At 45.8% G+C, this 23199-nt stretch overlaps 1 protein-coding gene across 1 annotated transcript; it reads left to right on the top strand.

Annotated features, from left to right (window-relative positions):
- The first annotated feature begins 1095 nt into the window (after window positions 1-1095).
- Window positions 1096-23087, top strand: SRD5A1 (steroid 5 alpha-reductase 1). The gene is made up of 5 exons (XM_048515959.1): window positions 1096-1843; window positions 11420-11586; window positions 16974-17075; window positions 19798-19948; window positions 21841-23087. Exons 1-5 carry the CDS (start codon window positions 1503-1505, stop codon window positions 21905-21907), a joined length of 828 nt encoding a protein of 275 aa, XP_048371916.1. The 5' UTR covers window positions 1096-1502; the 3' UTR covers window positions 21908-23087.
- Window positions 23088-23199: the final 112 nt, after the last annotated feature.

Below are 23199 nucleotides of genomic sequence, written 5' to 3'. Positions count from 1 at the left end.
ATTTGTTACATTCAGTATGATTGTTCCAACTATACATTTTTCCTTTTTCACCCCCTCCCCCCTCTTTTCCATTGATTATTTCAAGCAAGCAGCAGAAGGTTCATTCTTCTTATTCTCTTATTCCATGGTTGTTCATTAAATCCGGCTTCTTCCATCCATTTTTCATACAATGTCCATAGCTTCATAATATCGTCTAGTTTCTCTTGCCATAGTGTATTTTTTGCCAGTCTCTCAAAAATCTCTAACTGAATTTGTTCCCCAAATATATTCCAACCATTTTGAGACTGTCCATTAGAACTTGCATTTATCTTTCCAGCCGCGCCAACACTTTTTTCGTGTTGCTGCTCATGATCATTATTTTTTTATACATTGGTTCCAAATTTTACTATTCCACATCTTATGTGTCATCTAGTATCCCCACAATTAATAAATCATTGTTTATATCAATTTTTACTTTTACTAACTGCTCTACATATTTCAAAATATTCTCCCAAAACTTTTTTACCACTTTACATTTTATCCACATATGAGTATAATATGCTCTCTTTTCTCCACAGTGCCAACATTTTGGGCTTAGTCCTTTAATCATGTAGGCTAGTTGTATTGGGGTTCTATACCATTTAAGTAACCCCTTTCTTTCCAATTCCACATATTTTTCAATCTTTATCTTCGTCATACTATCCATAATTCTTTCTATTTTTGCTTCTTCTAAATTTTTTTCTTTCTTAAATGGTGTAAAAGGGTTTACACTGTTTTCACACCATTGTTTTTGGCCCGTGTGGAATCTGCCTTAGTGTTGGAACAGGCCCACCCAGGTTCAAATCCCCACTTATCAGACCCCCCCCCCCCCCAACCTTGTGCTAGTCACCCGCTTAACCAGCCCTCCCTCACAGGGTTGCTGCCAGGATAGAACGGAGGTGGGAGGAACCAGGTGTGCAGCCTTGAGGTCTTTGGAGAAAGAGCTGGGTAAATATGCGCTAAAATTTAAAACCTCAGGTGAGGGGTCCTCCTCCTCCTTCATCTAGTGGCGAAACAAAGGGGGAAGGAGCCCCCCCCTCCCGTGAACTGACCAGCACTTTCAGCAGCGAGGAGGCTGCCAAGGACAGGATGCTCGAGGCCAGGCGTTCCCAAGGCTGCTGCACGTCGGGAGGGTCTTGGCGGCAAACGACGCTCCCAAATATCCCGCCGCGGTTTTCTCCATTAAACGTTCAGTGAGGTTGTAACGTCAGGCAGCCACATGAGCCTCGCGGCGAGCGCGCGCGCGGAGGGGAGCCAGCCGGTTCTGTGTGGGAGGCCGCTGCCCGGGGCCCGCCTCTGGGCCTGCCCGCCTGGCGCCGCGGTTGTCCAGGTGCCTGGAAGGGCGCGGGACTCACGGGCGCGGCCCCTCCCCTCCCCTCCCCTCCCCTCCCGGGCGGCCCAGTCTGCCGGCGCCCCCGCAGCGCGCCCTCAGTCCGCGCTGGGCCGTTAGGCGAGGCGGCGGCGGCGGCGGCGGCGGCGGCGGGATGGAGGCCCCTGAGGCGGGCTGGGCGGTGTGGTCGGCGGCGTTCTGGCGGCGGCTGTCGGGGCCGGCGGAGGAGCGGGCGCTGCGCGGGCTGAGCGTGGGGCTGGGCTGCTGCATGGCGGCGGCGGCGCTGGCGGGGCGCTCGGTGCGCGTGCCCTACGGGCGCTACTCGGGGGCGCTGCTGCTGGGCGGGCGGGTGCCGGCGCGGCCGGCCTGGGTGCTGCAGGAGGCGCCCTCCTTCCTGCTGCCGCTGCTGCTCGCCCTCCGCAGCGACGGCGCGCAGCTCCACCGCTGGCCCAACCGCCTCCTGCTCGGCCTCTTCCTCGCCCACTACGCCTACAGGTGCGCGCCCCCGTTTTACCTGGGCTTCGCTTCGCGCCTGTCTTTCATGCAGGACAGGTCGGGGTATAAATGGTCTAAACCATAGGTGTCAAACTCGCGGCCCTCCAGATGTTATGGACTACAGTTCCCATATCAGTCCATAACATCTGGAGGGCCGCGAGTTTGACACCTGTGGCCTAAACCAAGCAAGGCCTTTCTGCTTGGAGGAGGCATCTTTGCCCCTTTCGCTTGGGAACGGGCCCCCACAGTGGTGGCAAACCTTTGGCACTCCAGATGTTATGGACTACAATTCCCATCAGCCCCTGCCAGCATGGCCAATTGGCCATGCTGGAAGGGGCTGATGGGAATTGTAGTCCATAATGTCTGGAGTGCCAAAGGTTCGCCACCACTGCCCTACTAGTATCTCCCTGTCCTGTGCTCTTAAAGTTCAGCCTGCAGACACAGATGCCCTTGGATATGCATAACTGGAAGAAGAGGAGTTTGGATCTATACTCCACCTTTCCCTTCTGTCAGGAGACTCAAGGTGGCTGACAAGCTCCTTTCCCTTCCTCTCCCCACAGCAGACACCTTGGGAGGCAAGTGGGGCTGAGAGAGGTCTGAGAGAACTGGGACTACTAGCCCAAGGTCCCCCAGCACGAATATAGGAGTGCAGAAACACGTCTGGTTCATCAGATAAGCCTCTGCCACTTGGGTGGAGGAGTGGGGAATCAAACCCTGCTCTCAAGATTAGAATCCACCTGCTCTTAACTGCTACACCACACTGGTGTAAGCTCAGCCATTGTGCTTCATAGCTGGTTAGGACTCTCGAAAGGGGGGGGGGGTGCGTTTCTGGTTGAGAAACTTTATAAATGGCTCCTGTATTCCATTCTGGAAACTTCATGGAAGTTGTCAAGACTGGAAAGAAGAAGAGAGGTTTGCTTTTTTCCATTTGATCTTTCATCATATCCTCTTTCAACTCAACGGGAAACTCTGGAGAGGCAGTCACAACTTCTTCCAACCCGGTGAGTACTTGGCTGGGAGAACTTCAAGGAAGGCTAAGGTTGCCGCTCACTCCATTGCTCTTCCAGTGGGATGTCCTTGAAGTCATCCAGCATCTCCTTTTCCATAAGAGTGACTGGAGGAGGAGAGGGTGTGGAATCAGTTGGTCTAAGACAGGGTAACACCTGCAGTTCAGAATAGATTTCTGCTGTAACATTTGGAGTATTGTACGATTCCTCCAGCTCTTTCACCCAGGACTTGCCAGATCCTATTAAGCAAAGTTCAGTTCACAGTACTCTGAAGGATCATAGAGCAATATCAATGTTCACTGGTTCTAATGGCTTCTGTCTGTCTCCCTCACATGTTGCAGCAACCAAGTTAGTTTCTCAAAGAGAGTTAAGATGAGGGATCGATATATTTTCCCTTTCCTGAGTGTAGTTGCGTTCCTTGTCAATCTTGCTTGGTTGGTCAACCATACCAGGAGAATGGATGGGAATTACCTCTGTTTGTACCAGGTGCATCTCTCCTTGAACATGAAGGGTTCGCCTTGCAAGGCAAGTGAGAACATCCTGTGTCCTCCTCCAAACATCTTCCAGATTTGTAATGGGATGCGTGATGAGTGGAATTTATTGTTTCTTTTATGGCTGATTCCACGTTTTTCCATTCACTGGTAATTTCCTTAAGCCTATCTCTGAGTAGGTCCTGGGATGAATATACATCTCCAGAGGTCAATGCAGCTCTCTTTTTGCTAAAACCAAGGGGTTTCATATTGTTTCTTTAAAAACTATTAGCATTAAAATCAGTTGAGTTAACTGGATTAATATTTTTTAAAACTCTCGACACCACAATATCATAGTTCGAGAAAGTGCTCATGGGGAAGAGGACACCGTGGGGATTTGGACAATAAAACTAGTCTTTTATAGTCCTTAACAGGTGGCAATTGGTCATAACTCTCCAACTGGGTTTCCAGTGGGTTACAGTTCAGCAGCCGGCTAATAGAGTTCTGGATATTCTGAAAATTAAACCATCTGTTATAATGTAGCCTGATTTCCCCAATATAAACAGCTACCTGACATCTCTGCAAAATTAAAGGTAAAGGGTACAGGAAAGAGGAGTATGCAAACTCCCCTCTGGCAGAGTTATTACAGTTGGATTTGTTTATTCTCTCCCCCCTTTGGTAGATATATCTCGAATTTGCATCCAGTTGCTGAGGGCATCCATTTTAGGGTCTGTTAGAGATGTTTGTTAACAGTAAATCGAAGGTTTTGGAAATTAGGATAGCTTCATTAGACAGGAATTCAAACAGTTCTGATACATTCATACACTCTCCCAATTTGTTTCTATTGTTTATACTTATAGAGCATTGTTCAATAGCAGGCCTGTCCACTGACAGAGTCTAAGGCTCATTCCGCACATGCAGAATAATGCACTTTCAAACTGCTTTCAGTGCTCTTTAAAGCTGTGCGGAACAGCTAAATCCACTTGCAAACAGTTGTGAAAGTGGTTTGAAAACGCATTATTTTGCGTGTGCGGAAGGGGCCTAAGAGACTTTTCAGTTGCCAGGGATTGGGAGACAGGTGTTGCCCTTAGAGGTGAATGTGCCCTGTCTGTTGAATCTGTTGTAACATCCCGGCCCAGCATATCTGTTTGAGAGCCGTACACTGTCTAATAGGCCCTCTACAGAGAAGTTATCCAAACAGAGCTGGCCCATCTTGGTTTGTTTGCAGGATTTTTGTGATGCTAAGTTCAGAGAGTTTGATAAACCATGTCTCTTTCTTTGACCCATTTCGCTTTAAGTTGCACATTTAGAATTTAAGTTCAAATGTAAGAGTTGCTTCAGTGCTACCTATTTGCTCTCTTCAAAGGGCTTCAGATAGTGAGGGAATGAGCTAATAAACGAGCAAATAGATTATTCCAAGGCCTTGCAGGCTTTGAGAGCATTAATTACACAGCAGTCAGCCTCCCCCGCCATCTTCTAATTGGGGCAAATTGGCCAAGCTGGCAGGGGCTGATGGGAGTTGTAGTCCATGAGCATCTGGAGCGCCATAGGTTGGCCACCCCTGCTACAGGAAAGCTCTGTTCTTTTTAATTTTGTTGTGTCACTCAGTTTTTAAGAGATTCTCTATTATTATTTTACTTGGGGATTGTTTTAAATTTGGGGTGGGTTTTTTTGTATTTTACCTGTATCATCCTAGGACCTATATGCCCATAAGGGCTTGGTTGAGTTGAGTTGCTGCTCAGAGGCAGAGGCAGTAGCACCCAGTCTCTGAATAGCTCTTTCCTTAACCCTATGGGTTTGCCATTAAGTCAACTGAAACTTGATTTGACAGCAAAAAGAAATAACTCAGTTCTTGGGCATATTTCTTGAGTGTGGGGGCAGTGGAGTTCCAGAGATGCCTAGGGGTTACTGATTTATTTCATTCTGGTTTCCAATTTGGTTTTGGAATAGCGAGGGCCTCAGTTACACTGGAAGATGGACAAGAGGTATACATCCATGCTGGTGTGTGAGACTAATGGGGGATATATCTATGGCTGTCTTAGCAGCGTGTGATACTAATGACCATGATATCCTTCTTCTCAGGTTGGGTGTGGGTGGCTCTGTTTTGCAGTGAGGACCTTCCTTTCAGGAAGGTTGATCTCACAAAGTAGTATTAGGGGCTACTGCTCTATGAACATTGATATGTGGAGTTTTACAAGATTCCATCTTGTCCTCAAAGACGTTTAATACCTGCATAACAATATGAATAACAGTGCTTTGACGAATTTGACGAATTTTAATATTTTTATTTTCTACAACAAACTACGAAAATGGTGGCCCCACCACCCTACATTTAGAAAAAAAGAACATAAAATACAGAATGTAAACCTCTGTCCCCTGAAAGATAACCAGAAGCCCCTTTAATGACAATTTGTAGATTAAAAGATCAAAATAAAAGGATGAAGAGATCTAATTGGCTCCCATTTTGCCTCTACCTTGTGCATAAAATTTAATACCAACTTTTAAATTTTCCAGTCTTCTTTTAAAAATTAAACTATGCTTTAATTAGTACACAGCTATACCAGGACAACTTACAAACATATATTCTTTTACTCGGCTATCAATTTCTACCTATATTTTTTCTTCTCTCATTCTAACAGTTGAATGCCCCTGTATTAACCAGGCCATTATCAAATTATTTCTACATCTGTAATTACAGCAAGATCCTTAGTCTTTATTTATCTTTCCTATCTAATCCTTCTAATCATCCCAATCATCTCACTTATTCCCTTAGTGTTTTATTACAAAAACAGTGTGAAAAGGAAGTGGCTAACCCTTTCAGATGGTCTGAAGTTCTTTTTTGTCCTTGTTGAAACATTTTCTTGCATCTTGGATATCTGTGATCTTCTGGTAGGCCTCGATTAAAAGAAAGAACAGTAATATAAATAACAACAACAATAATAATACATTTTATATTATAGTATCAATATTCTTTATAGTATCAATATTCTTTTGGGTAGTCACAACATAAAAGCTTCATTGGAGATACTAAAGGTGTGATTGGCATGCTTAATCTTTTAATGTTTTTATCTGTATTCCAAGTAGGCCTCTTCTCAGTACATGCTTTATGATGTATTTCTTTCCATTGTGATGGCTTTTCTGGTTATAAATAATGATGTATGCCAGTTTTCAAGTCAGATATCTCCAACTTTGTTGTTCTTTGTCCTGGATTTTTAATCCAGTCAGTAATCCAAACCAAGCCAGTTGCTCCAGTGGGTCTTTTAGAGCATACAGAATTATCATTAACTTCATTAAATGGCAAAGAAAAGGGGAAGGGAATCAGAGACATCATTCCAGAATTTAACAGAATGTCTTATAACTAATGAGGCTGTAGGAGCAGCAATAGGAAACACTCCACCTAATTTATTTTGCTTGCACTGAACTGACTCCAAGAAAGAGTCAGCTATTACCCATTTTTGATTCATGACTACCAATCAAAACACAATTAATATTTAAAAGTTAACAACTAAATAGCTTTTTGAATAATACAATAAATAACACGAAGGAAAAAAATTAAAATAACCCAAGGTAGAGTTTAAAACAAAAGCTAAAATAATATACAATAATATAATAAAAAACAATCTATAAAAAGGTGTATGATTTTATCTAAACTACAATAAAATATTTAATAAGAATTTAATTGGTTGCCCCAGGCAGGCAAAAAAGGTGAGATACCTAATGACTTAGCAACTCTTTTAAAACAAAATTGAAGAGATTATCGACACTAACATGCTCAGAGTTCAAAACAGATAGCTGTAAGCTAAACTAAGCTATCTCCTTCCTCGAATGGGGTGGGGGATGGGGAGAAAGGGGTAGAGAAATCTTGGCCAAAGCATGCCTGCCACCCGTCACATAGATAAACAAGAGCAAAACTAAACCACCAAGAGATAAGACTACTAAGAAACAAAAATAAGATAAAACAGAGCAACACAGAGAAAGAAAGGGAGCAAGTCTGTTCCAATGGTTTTGGAGGTTTATTGAGCAAAAATCCTGTCTTTCTTACTATATGGAGCCCCTGTTTGGATCTACAGCCATGAAGGACATAGAAGAAATTATTTGGTGTAAAAATATGTTGCTGGCAACCAAGATCAAATTAAGTCATGTCGTAGTATTCCCAATTACTATCTATGGGTATGAGATGTAGACAATGAAGGAAGTAGACAGGAAGAAAATGTATTCCTTTGGAATTTGGTGAGAGAGGAGAGTTTTATGGATACCACCAAAAAGGCAAGTCAGTGAGTGCTACATAAAATCAAGGCCAAAATTTCCCTAGAGGCTAAAATGGTGAAACTGAGGTAATTTGGTCACACCATGAGAAGGCAAGAATCACTGGAAAAGTTGAAGGTAGCAGGAAATTGAGGGAAACACAACAGGATATGGATCACCACAATAAAGGAAGCCACAGCCCTCATTCTGCAGGACCTGAGCAAGGCTGTTGACAATAGGACGTTGTGGGGGACATTGACTCATAGTCAGAAGCAACTTGACGGCACTTATACACACATATTTGGACGGCAGCTGCTTTAGCTAAGTGGTGCAAGTTTCATTCTTGTGTACTCTTCTGCAAGCATCTAAGTGCATTTCAAATTTAATTTATTGCTGGAAACTGGTTGTAGTAAAATTTCTTTTATGGCTAGGGTAGCAACCAATGATATAAGTATAGATTTTTTATGGGGGGTTCAGGCCACACCTCCCCAAGCTCCGTCCCCCGCCAAGGACGGCAGTCTCTTCTGCCTGCCCCCCATCCCAGCCGGCAACCTGACTGCACCTCCAGGGAAGCCAGAAGAGAATGCCGTCCCAGCCTTGGAGAGCTGCTTTTATAAGCACTGAGGCGGGGGGGGGGGCTTGGGGAGGTGTGGCCATGCCCCCAGGAGTGGGTGGGGTCATGGCCCCACCTTCTGACCCCCACCCCTGCCCTCAGTGCTTATAAAAGCAGCTCTCCGAAGCCAGGGATGGCAGTCTCTTCTGGCTTCCTCGGAGGGGAGGGCAGAAGGGACTGCTGGCTGCCAGCTGGGAGCTCAGCTGGCGGGTGGGGGCAGAGGGCAGCAGGGGGCGGAGCCCCATCTTTAGGCGGGGACCAGCGTGTAGGCACCTGGAGAAAATTTGCTTCGGACATGTAATGGAGGGGTTGAACCCGTGAACCCCCCCTTGGTAGCAACAGTAAAATGTAAACTGTTTTTGTTAGATTATGAGTCCCTGCAGGAACTCTTAAGATGGACTCAGTTTGTGTCCCATACATCTTAGGATTAATTCATGGAGGATAAGTGAAATAAAATAAAGTAACTCCACAGCTGTGAAATGTAAAAAGAGGGCAGACGTGCAGAAGAACAATGTCCAACTGATTCCAGTGCTCATAAATCGACTCCCAAGAAAATCAGGAGTAAATCTACCATGCAAAAAAGCCCTTACACTGAAGGAACATCTTCTGTTGAAGCTGCTGAAGTCCAAGGAAGTCTTTAGATCGACAATACATTGAAGTCTTTAGACTTTGCTTAGGTAGAAAACAGACCGGCATCTGAAATTGGTGGGGAATACGCTGTGCCTCAGCTGTGCTGGTTTCCAGTGAGTTTTCAGTTAGATTCCAGGGTTTCATTTTTAAACCCTGAAAATACCCAAGGCCACTGCCTTTTCAGCTTTGGCAGAGTCATGCTGATAGAACAGTCTTTCTCCACAGCCTTCCCTGTTTGAGGTCCAAGCCAGTAACCACAAAAGAGAGGGGATCCTTTTGACCACACAACCACAACGTTGGGAAGCCGTGTTGTGGCAGTCATCTTTAGAAGTCCCACCTCTCCTCCAGGGCTCTGAGTAAATCTGTGTGATTTAGACTCCATGTCGATCCAAGCAATCGTCAGCCAGTCGGAGCTCAGGGAACTCCATTGTATGGGAGGGGGCGAGCCAGCTCAGTTAAAGAAGGGCGGAGAAACCTCTTTCAGCTTTTGGAATTTTGTGGCTCTGGAAAGAGGTGTCACCTTATTTTATTTTATTTGGCTTTGTACTCAGGGTTTGGCGGGTCAGATTAGGGAAGAAAGCTTATTTTGGTGGGGCAGATAAGCATCCCGTTAAGGTCCCATCATTCCTAACTAGTGTGTGTAGGTTTTGTGATACTCCATGAGAGAAAAGACCTGCCTTGAACCTACTGAGGAAGTCTGCTGGAGATTAGCTTTGTCAATTTCATATGAAACTTCCAGTGTCGATCTGTGGCTACCCATCTTGATCCTCCTTGATGTGAGATTGCAAATGCCTTAGCAGACCAGGTGCTCGGGAGCAGCAGCAACAGCAGAAGGCCATTGCTTTCACCTCCTGCCTGTGAGCTCCCAAAGGCACCTGGTGGGCCACTGCGAGTAGCAGAGTGCTGGACTAGATGGACTCTGGTCTGATCCAGCAGGCTAGTTCTTATGTTCTTTTGTTCTTAATGTAACATTATGACCAAGTGTGATTTTGAAGCTGGGGGCAATCGCATCAACAGTAGAACACTGTGGTGCCGGGGCAGTTGAAGAGGTCTAGGAGTAATCGCTGCATCTAATCAGGGACTCCTGCAGTAATGATCTTTCGTTACTGCAAATCAAATCTGACCCAAAAATGTGGTTCTTTGTGTTTGGGGAGGAGGGTAGTCTCCATGTTTCTGTTCTTTCAGGTAATGGTGCTTTCTCCTCTGGGAGTTGTTTTGGCTTCTATTGTGGGCTGGTCGTTCTCAATAGTAGAAATGGAGGCTTGGAGCTGTTTCTCAGGCTAACAACCTACCTCATAGAGTGGGTGTGAGGACAAAGTTAGGAAAGAGTTGGTGGAGAGAGAGCCATGTATGTTTTTCTGGGGGTGGGAGGTGTTTTGTGAGCTGGTGAAAAAAATCATTGTTTGGTCGTGGTGGGGGAGGGTGGCGCCAAACTCAAGTTTTGTCCCCGGGCTCCAGTTTGCCTAGATACGCCTCTGTGGCAGAACGAGGATTCATTGGAGGATTTCCCTGATCGTACTACGACGCTGTAACCACTATGCCATTCTGATCCTGTGTGTCACCTGTGATTGGCCCCAAACCTCCTTTGGCATGTCTTCTATGTCTTAATGAACCCACAGCAGTGGCGTAGGAGGTTAAGAGCTCGTGTATCTAATCTGGAGGGACCGGGTTTGATTCCCAGCTCTGCCACCTGAGCTGTGGAGGCTTATCTGGGGAATTCAGATTAGCCTGTGCACTCCCACACATGCCAGCTGAGTGACCTTGGGCTAGTCACAGCTTCTCGGAGCTCTCTCAGCCCCACCTACCTCACAGGGTGTTTGTTGTTAGGGGGGAAGGGAAAGGAGAGTGAAAACCCCTTTGAGTGTCCTTACAGGAGAGGAAGGGGGGGGGGATATAAATCCAAACTCCTCCTCCTCCAAGTTCTTCCATGGGGTAAATTGGGATTTGAACCTGCGTTTTCCCAGGGGTCTGCAACCTGCAGCTCTCCAGATGTTCATGGACTACAATTCCCATCATCCCCTGCCAGCATGGCCAATTGGCCAATGGGAATTGAGTCCATGAACATCTGGAGAGCCGCAGGTTGCAGACCCCTGTCCTAGTCCAACACCTTATCCACTACATCACGTTGGCATACAAATATTAAAATAAAAAGTTTCATATGCACAGATAATCATGGCAATTTCCATAGAATCATAGAAAAAAATTAGCCATTTAGTATTCACCTTGTTATATGGAAGATAGAATTATTCATATGTTTGTGATTTTTTTTGTTTGTTTCACATCAGACCCCAGAGCTTACAAAACCATTCTTGCTTGGCGAGGGCTTTTTAAAAAAGCTGTTTGCAACATTTGGAATTCCATAATTGTTGTTGCAGCTGTTGCACGCAAAACCAGGCCTTGAAAATTTCCAGGAATTCCATCCTAAGTAAAACTCTGTAAAGAAACAAAAACTGTTCCCCTGGGAGCTAGTTCCATGCATGATCCAAATAGAAGTTTTACCATGTTCCATAACACAATGCACAACAACCACATACTGTTAAATCACTACTGCATGTGTCTGTAATATTTAACTATAGCAAAATGAAAACCTTGCATTTTGTTTTCATTCCAGGTCATTCATCTTTCCTTTCTTAATTCGTGGAGGGAAGCCGACACCGATCATTACCTGTGTACTAGCTTTTGCCTTCTGCTCCTGTAATGGATACTTGCAAGGCCGGAGTTTGAGTAACTATGCAGAATACCCCTCAGGCTGGCTGACAGATCCCCGTTTCATTCTAGGTGTGAATTTATGTCAAGTACACAATGGGTAATGTGTTCTTAAATATATGTCACAGTTGGTTCTCTTCAGGGATACATTTGCTCTTCCGAGTTTTGCCCACAGACGTGTAGCATTGGACTACAATGGAAAGGTTCTGCTCTCACTTTGCTTCAGGTTAAGATGTCACCTTCAGCGTTGGTGGAGCTGAAGGCATCCTCATCCTCCTTCCAAACAAAAAGGGACCCTATAGAGAGAAAACTTTCCCTCCCCCATTTTTGCACACAGCCCGGAAAACCCACCAGAACCAGTTGAATTTGGCCATGAAAGCCTTCGACAATACGTTGCTGTGGTTGTTTACTGTGAGAATATACTGTGAGAATATACCTGCAACCTATGACGTTGCAAAGGGCATAGTGGAGTGGCAAATGGCATGAAAGGTGTTGCCTTCGATCTGAGGGTGGTTGCATCAAAGTGCTCTGGACTGAAGAAGTTTGGGGATTGGGCGGTATAGAAATCCCATACATACATACATACATACATACATACATACATACATACATACATACATACATACATACATACATACATACATACATACATAACCACCCACAAAACCTTCATTAGTAGAGGATATATAAAAGAGAAAATATAAAAGGAGTTTAAAATCAGATACATAACGAACATGAGATAGAGATTAATATCATTAAGGTCACGCATCTTAAGCACTCGCAATAAAAAGATTGCAATGCTTTCAAGGTCTTCATGATGGCCCCAGTCCAGCATTTGTACCAACTTTAAATTATAGAGGTTCGTTGGCTTGGAATCAGACTCAAGGGCGGGAGTGGTACGTTCTTAACATTAAGTATTGGGGCAGATAAAAAGGATATGCACAAGAGTTTCAGGCATGTTCAAATGTCTGTCATGAGTTGGAATGTTCTGTGATCGGCCATCGAACAAAGCAGTGGGGAGTGCGTTACATCTGACTCTTGTTATTATCCGCCTATGTTTGCGCTCTGTCAAAAAAGCCAAGTATTTCGCCATCCGTCCTAATTTGGGCTGAATGCCAAGACTGATAGGAGAACAAGTCTTCCTGGCTTTTGAGACATGGTTGTTCTTGATCAAGAAGCCTCCTTTTGATAGCACTCAGGATTTTGTTCAGGGGAAGCATAAGGACGGCCTCTCGAGATAGGCCAAGTAAAGATAATGTAGTTATTACAAATAACCACCACTCCGAAGATTGAAGATCTGGCAACGCTATATAAGTTAGACTGTTGGATTCCGCATTAAAACACAGTCTAATCAAAAACCTAAATGTAAGGATCCAGGCCCTGGTTTCTAGAAGATGCTGTCCAGATTCCAGGCACAGGACTGCATATGGTACACAGTGGGGCACTCCAAAGATCTTATCGAGGAAGATAGACTGTAGTCTCTCGACTGATCGGTTCCAAGCACCGATCCAGACGGGGAAGCCCCATACAGGCCAATTTACTGGTGGTTCCCAGCCCCTCAGTGATACGGCTGGCCTCCACCCGGGCCAGGGCTTTTATGGCCCTGACCCCTGCCTGGTGGAACACTCTTCCTCCAACTGTCCGGGCCCTGCGGAATCTTGGAGAGTTCCGCAGAGCCTGTAAGACCGAGTTGTTCCACCGGGCTTTTGGGGAGGCCAGCCACTGATGGTGAGCGCCCTCTTTGCCTCTCCCTTTTAACATTCTGGGAGCTGTGACACCTGGATCTACCGTCCCCCTCTCTGGGAGGGTTTTATTGATAGTTTTAATACTGGACGCCGAGTGGTTTTTGTAGAACGCTGTAATTTTATGCTTTTAATGATGTTATTTATATTAATTATTGTTTATGTAATATTAATTTGTTGTCCACCGCCCAGAGCCCTCAGGGGATGGGGCGGTATATAAAATAAATAAATAAATAAAATACAAATGTTGCTGTGACACTTTAGCGCTGAAGACCTTAAGGGCCGCTGGGATGTATTTGTGGCCTTTGGGGGAAAAACCTGAATAACAGCAGAGAGAGTAACAGAGCAATTTGCTACGATTACATCTCTATGTTTGGCCCACTTGGTGTTGGAATGAAAATTAACCCCCAGCTATTTAAATTGGTTGACTTGTTCGACTATGACACCATTGAGGAACCATCTGGTGAGTTTGAACAGATTAGTGACCACCATGATCGTAGACTTCGCCAGGTTTAAAGTTAGATGATTATTAAGGCAATAGTCATTGCATTTATTAAGGAGACGTTTGAGGCCCACTTTGTAAGACTGCACCACCGACGTACAAAAGAACTTGTCCGTGAGTATTCCTGACTGCGGGAGAATGAGAATTGACTTCTTTAAGAGTAGGTGCCAGATCATTTAAGAATAGATTGAACAAGACAAGAGCCAGAACGCTGCCCTGTTTCACTCCCTTGGTGGCAGCAGTTTCTGGAGTGAGCCAACCTGTTAGGGGCACATTTAATCTGACAGGTGGTATCTTTATGGAGTAGCTTGGAAAGTATAAGCAGTCTATTGTCAATTCCCATTTTCTCTAACTTACTCCATAGAAGCTCCCTATTGACAGAGTCGAAAGCCCCTTTCAGATCAAGAAAGGCGGTATAAAGCTTGACTCGCCTTCTCATTCTATATTTGTGAAAGCATCAATTTGAGGAGCATACAGTGGTCTAATGTGGAGTGGCCTTTTTAAAATCCTATTTGTTCAGGGCCTAAAATATTATTTGGGCGTCTTAGTTGATAGTTCCATGGGAATGTCAACTCAATGCATGGCAGCTGTGAAAAAGGCAAACTCTATGCTGGGGATCATTAGGAAAGGAATTGATAATAAAACTACAAAGATTGTCATGCCCTTATATAAAGCAGTGGTGCGACTGCACTTGGAGTACTGTGTCCAGTTCTGGTCGCCGCATCTCAAAAAGGATATTGGGGAGATAGAAAAAGTGCAGAGAAGGGCAACGAGGATGATTGAGGGACTGGAGCACCTTCCCTATGAAGAGAGGCTGCAGCGTTTGGGACTCTAGTTTGGAGAGGAGACGTCTGAGGGGGGATATGATTGAAGTCTATAAAATTATGCATGGGGTAGAAAATGTTGACAGAGAGAAATTTTTCTCTCTCACAATACTAGAACTAGGGGGCATCCATTGAAAATGCTGGGGGGAGGAATTAGGACTAATAAAAGGAAACACTTCTTCACGCAACGTGTGATTGGTGTTTGGAATATGCTGCCACAGGAGGTGGTGATGGCCACTCACCTGGATAGCTTTAAAAAGGGCTTGGACAGATTTATGGAGGAGAAGTCGATCTAGGGCAGGGGTAGGGAACCTGCGGCTCTCCAGATGTTCAGGAACTACAATTCCCATCAGCCCCTACCAGCATGGCCAATTGGCCATGCTGACAGAGGCTGATGGGAATTGTAGTTCCTGAACATCTGGAGAGCCGCAGGTTCCCTACCCCTGATCTAGGGCTACCAATCTTGATCCTCTTTGATCTGAGATTGCAAATGCCTTAGCAGACCAGGTGCTCGGGAGCAACAGTCGCAGAAGGCCATTGCTTTCACATCCTGCATGTGAGCTCCCAAAGGCACCTGGTGGGCCACTGCGAGTAGCAGAGAGCTGGACTAGATGGACTCTGATCTGATCCAGCAGGCTTGTTCTTATGTTCTTATGTTCTTATCTATGCTATGAGCTGATTTAATAAGTGCGTGGCGTAGAGCTCTGCCAAGATTGGTAGGAGACTGACAGGTGTATAATTAGACGGGTGTGGGTGATCTCCCCTTCTTGTAGATTGGCATTATGATGGCATTAGTCCATTCCCATGGCATGCGACCCGATTTATAGTAAGGCCTATTCTCCCTTTGGAAATGTAGGAACCAGCTGTTGTTTGGATTTGTTTGTAAAACTGATCAGATGTGTGAATGCATTTTTCAAATGGTAATTTGCCTTGACTCTCAGTGAGAAAGGCAGACTACAGTCATCCCTCCCAGGTCTCAAGGTTAAGGGTGCAGCGCCCCATCGCAATGTGCAAAACCGCATACATTTGTTACCACTTCCAGCCCAAGCCCCGCTCCTGGGCCAGCCAGGCTCCTCCGTCTTCTCTCTGGCTCTTTAAGGCTGTTGCTCTGCATCGCCGGGCTTTCTGACTGGTGGGTACTGCAACCAAACGGCCTCTAGGGCTTGCCCCGGCTGCCACAACCAGCACCCACGCTGAACCCCCTCACTACCGAATCCCCCCTGCCACCACCAAACTCCACGGCTCCCAAATCTCTGCCGTTGCCACGCCACCCCTTCTTTGAACCCCCCCACAACAAACCTTTTCCTCCTCCGAGTGGCGCCAGCAACACACTGGGATGGGCTTAAGGCCAGGGAACTCATCCCCGGGTGCTGCTCAGAGGAGGGAAAAGTTTGTGGCGGGAGCTTGAAGGGCAGTGGTGCGGCGGTGCGGGGAGTTTGGGGGGAGTTCGGCCGAGTACTGGGTACAGGGAGGAGAGCGTGGGAGCCAAAATGCACCTCCCCCGTGATCCATGCAAATGGTGCCTGGGTCACCTGGCCCCCTCGTTCCGCCAGGATATCCACTGTCTCTCATTGGCAGCTCTGCCTCCTCCTCGGCCCCTCCCCTCCCCTCCCCTGCCCCAGGCCCCCCAGGCAAGCGCAGCTCGGGGGTTGTGTTGGGCGGCAGTTTTCCACCTGCGATCTGGAAAACTGCAGCGTGGAAAGTTGTGATGTGGGAGGGACAACTGCAGAAATAAGAGTCAATTAAAATAAACGAAACGTGAGCACATTGGTGTCCTGACCCGAGTGGCTCAGACTAACTGAATCTCGTCCAGTCTCAAAAGCTAGGCAGGGTCAGCCCCAGTTGGCACTTGGATGGGAGACCAGCAAGGAACGCCGGATTTGCTATGCAGAGGCTGGCAATGGCAGACTGTCTCGGTTGATGTCTTGCCTTGAATATCCCGTGAGGTTGCCACACGTCAGCTGTGACTTGATGGCAGAGGCGTAGCTATAAGGGGCAGGGGAGGCTGCACTGTGCACCAGGCGCACACCAGTGGGTCACGTGGGGGTGGAAAATCGCTCCTCCCCCACCTCACCATGTGTCCCCCCCACTTACTTTAGTTTAAAGTAGCCTGGTGGGAACTACGCTTCCCAGGAGTCTGGGGCTCGCAAGGTAGTGTAGTTCCCACCAGGCTGCTTTAAACTAAGGTCGGGGGAGGGGGGGCCTATGCCTCTGCTTGACGGCACTTTACATACATGCATAGATTAGGAACCACAAAAGCAATCTTGCAGAGAAAAATGAACAGATGGTGCTGTTGAGGCACCAATGCATATTGCCTGTTGCGTACTTGCAGATTTCTATTAATGCAAAATGTATCTTTTTCCAACCAGCATTTTATTGTTGTCACCACAGGTGTTGCAGGATGGGTCAGCGGCCTGCTGATTAATATATGCTCAGATCATATTCTAATAAATCTCAGGAAGCCGGGAGAGACAGGCTATAAAATACCGAGAGGTGAGTGGTAATAGGCCGTGGAAGCCTGCCATTTTTCATCCCATTTCTTTCCACAGGACTGAAGGAGTTGGTTTTTATACCCTGATTTTCTTTACCATAGAGCAGTGGTGGCGAACCTACGGCACAGGTGCCAGAGGTGGCACTCAGAGCCCTCTCTGGGCCACTGGGCTCGATTATTGGCATTAAACCTAAGACCTAGTTTTGGGGAAGCACTGTAGGTAACCCTGTTAAGCGCTGTTAAACCCCACTGATTTTCATGCGAAGAACAAAAGCACAATCTTTTACCTAGGAGTAAGCTCGGTTGCTGACAATGGGGCTTCCTTCTGAGTAAACCTCCTAGGGTCGTGATTCACCTGTTGGAAGAGTTGCACGGTTGCTTCAAAGCAAAGCCACCGACTACCACCAAGCTTACTCCCGAGTAACGCACGCCTCGGAGCCAACTGTTTTTTCTAAACTAAAACCTCAGTATTCAGGTTAAATTGCCGTGTTGGCACTTTGTGATGAATAAGTGGGTTTTGGGTTGCAATTTGGGCACTTGGTCTCGAAAAGGTTCGCCATCACTGCCATAGAGTCTCAAAGTGGCTTACAATTGGCTTCCCTTTTTCTCCCCACATACCTTGTGAGGTAGGTGTGGCTGAGCAAGTTCTGAGAGAGCTGTGATTGGCCACAGGTCACCTAGCAGGCTTCATGTGGAGTTGAACCCTGTTCTCCACATTAGAGTCCACCTCTCTTGTGAACGAACGGGGAATCAAACCCTGTTCTCCAGATTAGTAGTCTTCAACCTCAACACCATGCTGGTATATCTCTGGCAACCAAGCCCTGTGATCTTGACTAGGTTGCTGCTACTGCTGCTTCTGCTTCTTTCACCAATGCATTCAGGCAGCAGTAACCTATATCATTCAAAGAAAAACAGTCGCAGAAACAGTAACTGTAGGGAAGGGTTGTGGCTTAACAACAGGACATCTGCTTGGCATGCAGGAGGTCCCAGGTTTCAATCCTGCCATTGCCAGCTAAAATGGTCTGGTGGTAGCTACGTGAAAACACCGAGCCACTGGAGAGCTGCTCCAAGTCTGAGTGGACAGTGATCTGATCCAGTGTTGGGCAACTGCGTGTGTTCAATTGCTGTGATCTGGTCTGTGCATGGAAAACTCCACAGTCAATAGGCAGTAGTTCTGTTCCCCAAGTAAAACAAGTCTAAGGTGCCCTGTACTTGGCCAAAACAGAATGGGAGACTCACAAGCAGTTTAAAAAAAAAAGAGGTTTTATTGCATAGAGGAATTAAGATCTTAACTCCGTGGTGGTGGCCAATTGGGAATTGTAGTCCATAACATCTGGAGTGCCAAAGGTTCGCCACCACTGTACCTAACTCCTCCCAGGGTCTGAGTAAAACACAGTACTTGCTTGACTGGAACAACTTGAAGCTTGAGACTTTGATCCTTTCTTGACTTCTTCCAAGAAAATCCACTCCGTCTGTGCTTCCTCTTGGTTCCCTCAGTGTCCTCTATCCGGACCTCGCTTTCTGTAACACCTTAACTTATTACTCTTTACCTTATACACCTTATACATAAGAGATATTACAGCCTTCCAGCTTCACTGGCACTTTAGACTATGGGCGTTTCCCCACTCTCATTGATCCCCCCTATGCTGCGCACCCTTTGCAAGAGCGCCAGTGATGCCGCGCGCTGAGGGGGCCCGACAGCGGCAGCGTCGGGGCAGCTGTGCTGTCGCCGCCCCTCTCGTGGGGAGTGCCAGGGGACCCTGCGCTACTCTCCTCAAGTAGCGCGGGGCTTAAGATAAGTGGGGAAAGGCCCATGATCTAACTGAACAGGAGCACTACTGGGTAATAAAAGGAAGACTATGAGGCTGTTGCCTCTGGGGGCTTCTTAAAGGGATAGGGTCTAAGTAAAGTTCCCTCCCATAGAACACTATGCAAGAGGAACTAAATCCATAATAACTAAAAGGACAACTGAGACTTAATAAAGAAAATAGTAAGAGCTTCTCTGGGGGCATGACAGTAACTGTAGTACTGGTGATATTGAAACCCAGAAGCGTATCTAGAATGGAACAAGGCTGGGCACATGCCCTGATGCCAATCTGTGCCTGCAGCCTCTGAGCAGCCACCGTTGAATTGCATTGCACCCTGAACTCTACATGGGGTGCAGCTGAACACTGAACCCAGAACCCAGACAGACCAAGCTCAGCATTCAACTAGGCTTCATGGGGAGTTCATCCTGGGCATGCCTGTTCAATGGTGAGCTCAGGCTTGAACTGAGCAGTTGCTCTGCCCAGTTTCAGCTTCATTCCACCAGCTCTGCCCCCAAGTTCCACTTGATTTTTGGAGGTGGAGCTTGGGGGGCGGAGCCAGCATCGTAAAGCAGTTAACTTGCTTTATGCTTGAGATAGACGCTCAAAAGTAAACAAAAACCAGACAATTCTCCATCTGAGTTGCCATTTCTTGATTAAACATCAGCTCACAACATTATTTGTTTCTGCTTTAAACTCCCCTGAAGGCTCTTAATACTTTTTTCCTCCCCAAGAGACATGGGCAGGCATAGTTAGAAACACTACAGGGTAATCTGATGGTAACATTTAGATGATTAGATGCAAGTTGAAAGCCACCACTTCAAAAACAGTGTTTCAAATCTGAAGGCTTTCTGATCTGAAGGCCTAACTATACAGAATGGATTGTGAAGATGTCACCAAACCCTTGTTTGTTGTTTAGGAGGACTGTTTGAATATGTGAGTGGAGCAAATTTTTTCGGGGAGATAGTCGAATGGTCTGGGTTTGCTCTTGCTTGTTGCACGGTGGAAAGCGCCGTTTTTGCCTTGAGCTCATTCCTGATCTTAAGTACCCGAGCACAGCACCATCATCAGTAAGTGTTCATTTTCTAATATTTTTGTCATGCGTTTCAAGTTGAATTGATAAGACGATGTGTTAAATTCTGTAGATACAGTGGAACCACTGCGAGTAGCAGAGAGCTGGACTAGATGGACTCTGGTCTGATCCAGCTGGCTTGTTCTTATGTTCTTATCGAAATCGAAACAATTATGAACCTCGGTTATCGTCGTCTTCAATTTTCGCCGGTTTCAGTTTTCGCTGGTCACCCCCAGCCGTTTGTTGCCTTCGGTTTTCGCCAAAGGCAAAATGCCGGGGCTGTGCCATTTGGGCAAATTTACACTTTTAGTGCAGGCGCAAACGGCATAGCCTCGGTTTTCGCTGGTTTCTGTTTTTGCTGAGTGTCGCCGGACGGATTACTGGCGAAATTCGAGGTTCCACTGTATCCGTGATCAAGCCCATTTTGACACCCCCTTGTCTTGCTTTGTTAGTTGCTCATGTTTATGATCCAGATTTCTAAAGAAAGGAAGCCCTGATAAAGAGAAGCTAAATAGTAAACATGATGCTCCATTTTAAAACTCCTGTTTATTCCTTTTCTGCTCAAATTATCGTTCATGCATGGTAAAGCAGTGGTTTCTAAATTAATCCTGGGATGACACTCTAAAATATTATAATCTGAGAAGGGAAACATGAATAAATTTACACATCTGAAAATTCCCCAAACAGGTAGAAGTTCGTCAACACCCACGTGAATATTCATAATTGCTGCAGGTGTTATATAGAAGGTATTAAATACAAGGCAGTGTTATCCAGTTTCTGAGCTATTTGGGCATTAAATCAGCATTAAATCAGTTTTTAGGGTTTCTCTGTTATAAGACATAGTGGATAGGTTTTTTTATAATGGTTATGTCCAAGGGCACATTTTGGATAGCTCAATAATGGGGGGGGGGGGATTCTCCCCTGGAGCTGGCGCAGCTCTGTGCTGGTATGGGTGCCCATTCTGCCACTTCAAAGGGCAAATGTGATGGCAGAGAGGCTACTTACATGTATGTGTCACAAACACAGACTTGATCAATGGAGGAACCAGTACTTTCAAAGCAGAATTCTCATTTATTGATGGCAAACGTGAAAAGCTGTTGATTTATATTGTCAGAACTGAGTACATTAGAACAAGTAAAGATTATATCCCACAGTGTAGGATCAGACTCACCACAACCCCCACCTCTTTCCTTCCCTATGGCAGGAAAGGTAGTGCCCCCCCTCCCCCCGCACACGCACACACATACCCCTCAGACAGAGGTGGGATCCAGCAGGTTCTCACAGGTTCCCGAGAGTAGGTTACTAATTATTTGTGTGTGCCGAGAGGGGGTTACTAATTGGGGATTTTGCCCCGTGATTTTTGCCTTAGTTACGCCCTCCTCTCAGCAGTAGTGCGCAAACTTGAAGCAGTCTAGCAGGAGGTGCACCGGCGTGCGTGGCAGCCTGCGCCTGCGCGCATTCGTTTCCCGCCCAAGGACTGGCGCAGCAGCTGCGTCCTTGCCACAGCCCTGCCCAGAAATGCCACGCCCCCGGAATGCCTGGCCACACCCCCGTCGTGCTCCGCCCAGCCCCATTGGCGCTATGCCACAGTTTGAATCCCACCACCATGGGAACCTGTTACTAAAATTTTTGGATCCCACCACTGCCCTCAGATGGTGAGAACTGGGATTGAAACTCTCAGCTCCAACTGCCCCTTCTCTCTCAGGCGCAGATAAGGGCAGAGTGGTACGCAGGGAGATGAGAGGTAAACATTCCCAGGGCTGGGGTGCTGTGTGGTTTCCGGGCTGTATGGCCGTGTTCTAGCAGCATTCTCTCCTGACTGAATGTTTCTAGCTATATTAAAAGTGGATCCAGATCACATAGCTTACATGGATTTGTTTTCTTCTTCAGGTGGTACCATGAAAAGTTTGAAAACTACCCGCAATCCAGGAAGATTCTGATTCCATTTGTGTACTAAGTTTGTCCTGACCTTGCTAATCCTGAATCTCTTTTGGGATGGCACCTATTCTGAAAAATAAATGCTGGTTAACTGGATTCTCCTACGTTCCGATTCTTCAGGGAAACTCTTATTAATGCAGACATTTTGCTGAATGACGTTGCAATAACATGTTCAGTTAGCCATGGCTTACTTGAGGCTGATGAAGTCTTGGTTGGGGAACCGAATAACGTTTCAGGAACCAAAATCCTGTACATGCAATTGGGGGCGGTGGGGATGGCATCGTTTATTTGCTTGTGACCACTGTTGGTTGCCAAGTCGGGAAACAAATTCAAACTTACAGTATAATGCTCAGAGCAAAGTGTAAAATCACCTGCACATTTTACAATGCAAAAACAGCCAGTTATAAAATCATTAGATCTGCTGGCCTCAACATCAATAAATAATATGGTTTCCGCTAACCATAATACATTTATTTCTCATTTTATGCTGCTAAAGGAGTTACATTATGAATGATATTTGTCTTACTCAGCCAACCCCCCCAAACAACAACAACAACAACAACAACAACAACAACAACAACAACAACAACAACAACAACAACAACAACAACAACAACAACAACACTCCAGACAGAGAGATGTTCCCCTGGAGAATATGGCAGCTGAAGAGAGCATTCCTGCTGATATCCTTTTCCTGTCCAAACCCCTCGATCTCCAGATATCCCTCAGATGGCAACTTTACCTGCGACCACGACAAAAACGTAAGCCACAATGTTTTCATTTATAAACAAAGGTCAGCAGAAGGCCAAAATACAGCAGTACCTTCCCTCTGGACAAGAAAAGATTACTTGAAAGCAGAGAACTAATAGATGCTCTTTTCAAACTATACTTCAAACCAATAACATCTTCAGCAATGAGATTGTGATATATTTTTCACAAGAATTGCATATTTTTGAAACTGACTTCAATCCAGGAAAATTCTCTTAGCGGAATAAGGCTTCCCTACCTCAGCAGCTAGTCTTTTCCCATCACTTACTTTGTAAGCAACATGTTGGACAGAGTACGCTTCTCTACAGCAGATTTGTCTTCACTGAAACTGGATTTATATTCTGCGGTAATTCTCTGGTCTTCTGCCCAAACCTAATATTTTTAAAAATAAGATTTAATTTTTTAATGAATAGAAACAGAATAGGAAAAAGGAAAAAAAAAATAGAAACAGTACCATGACTGTCACATCATAAAAACATTAAAAGGCTGTAAATGATAGCAGCCAAACTGAATGGGCTAGTGAGTCAGCAATCTCTCAGGATC

Source organism: Sphaerodactylus townsendi, linkage group LG14 (genome assembly GCF_021028975.2).
Source record: "Sphaerodactylus townsendi isolate TG3544 linkage group LG14, MPM_Stown_v2.3, whole genome shotgun sequence".
In the NCBI taxonomy this organism is placed as follows: Eukaryota; Metazoa; Chordata; class Lepidosauria; order Squamata; family Sphaerodactylidae; genus Sphaerodactylus; species Sphaerodactylus townsendi.
This window is presented reverse-complemented; position numbering and strand designations above follow the sequence as displayed.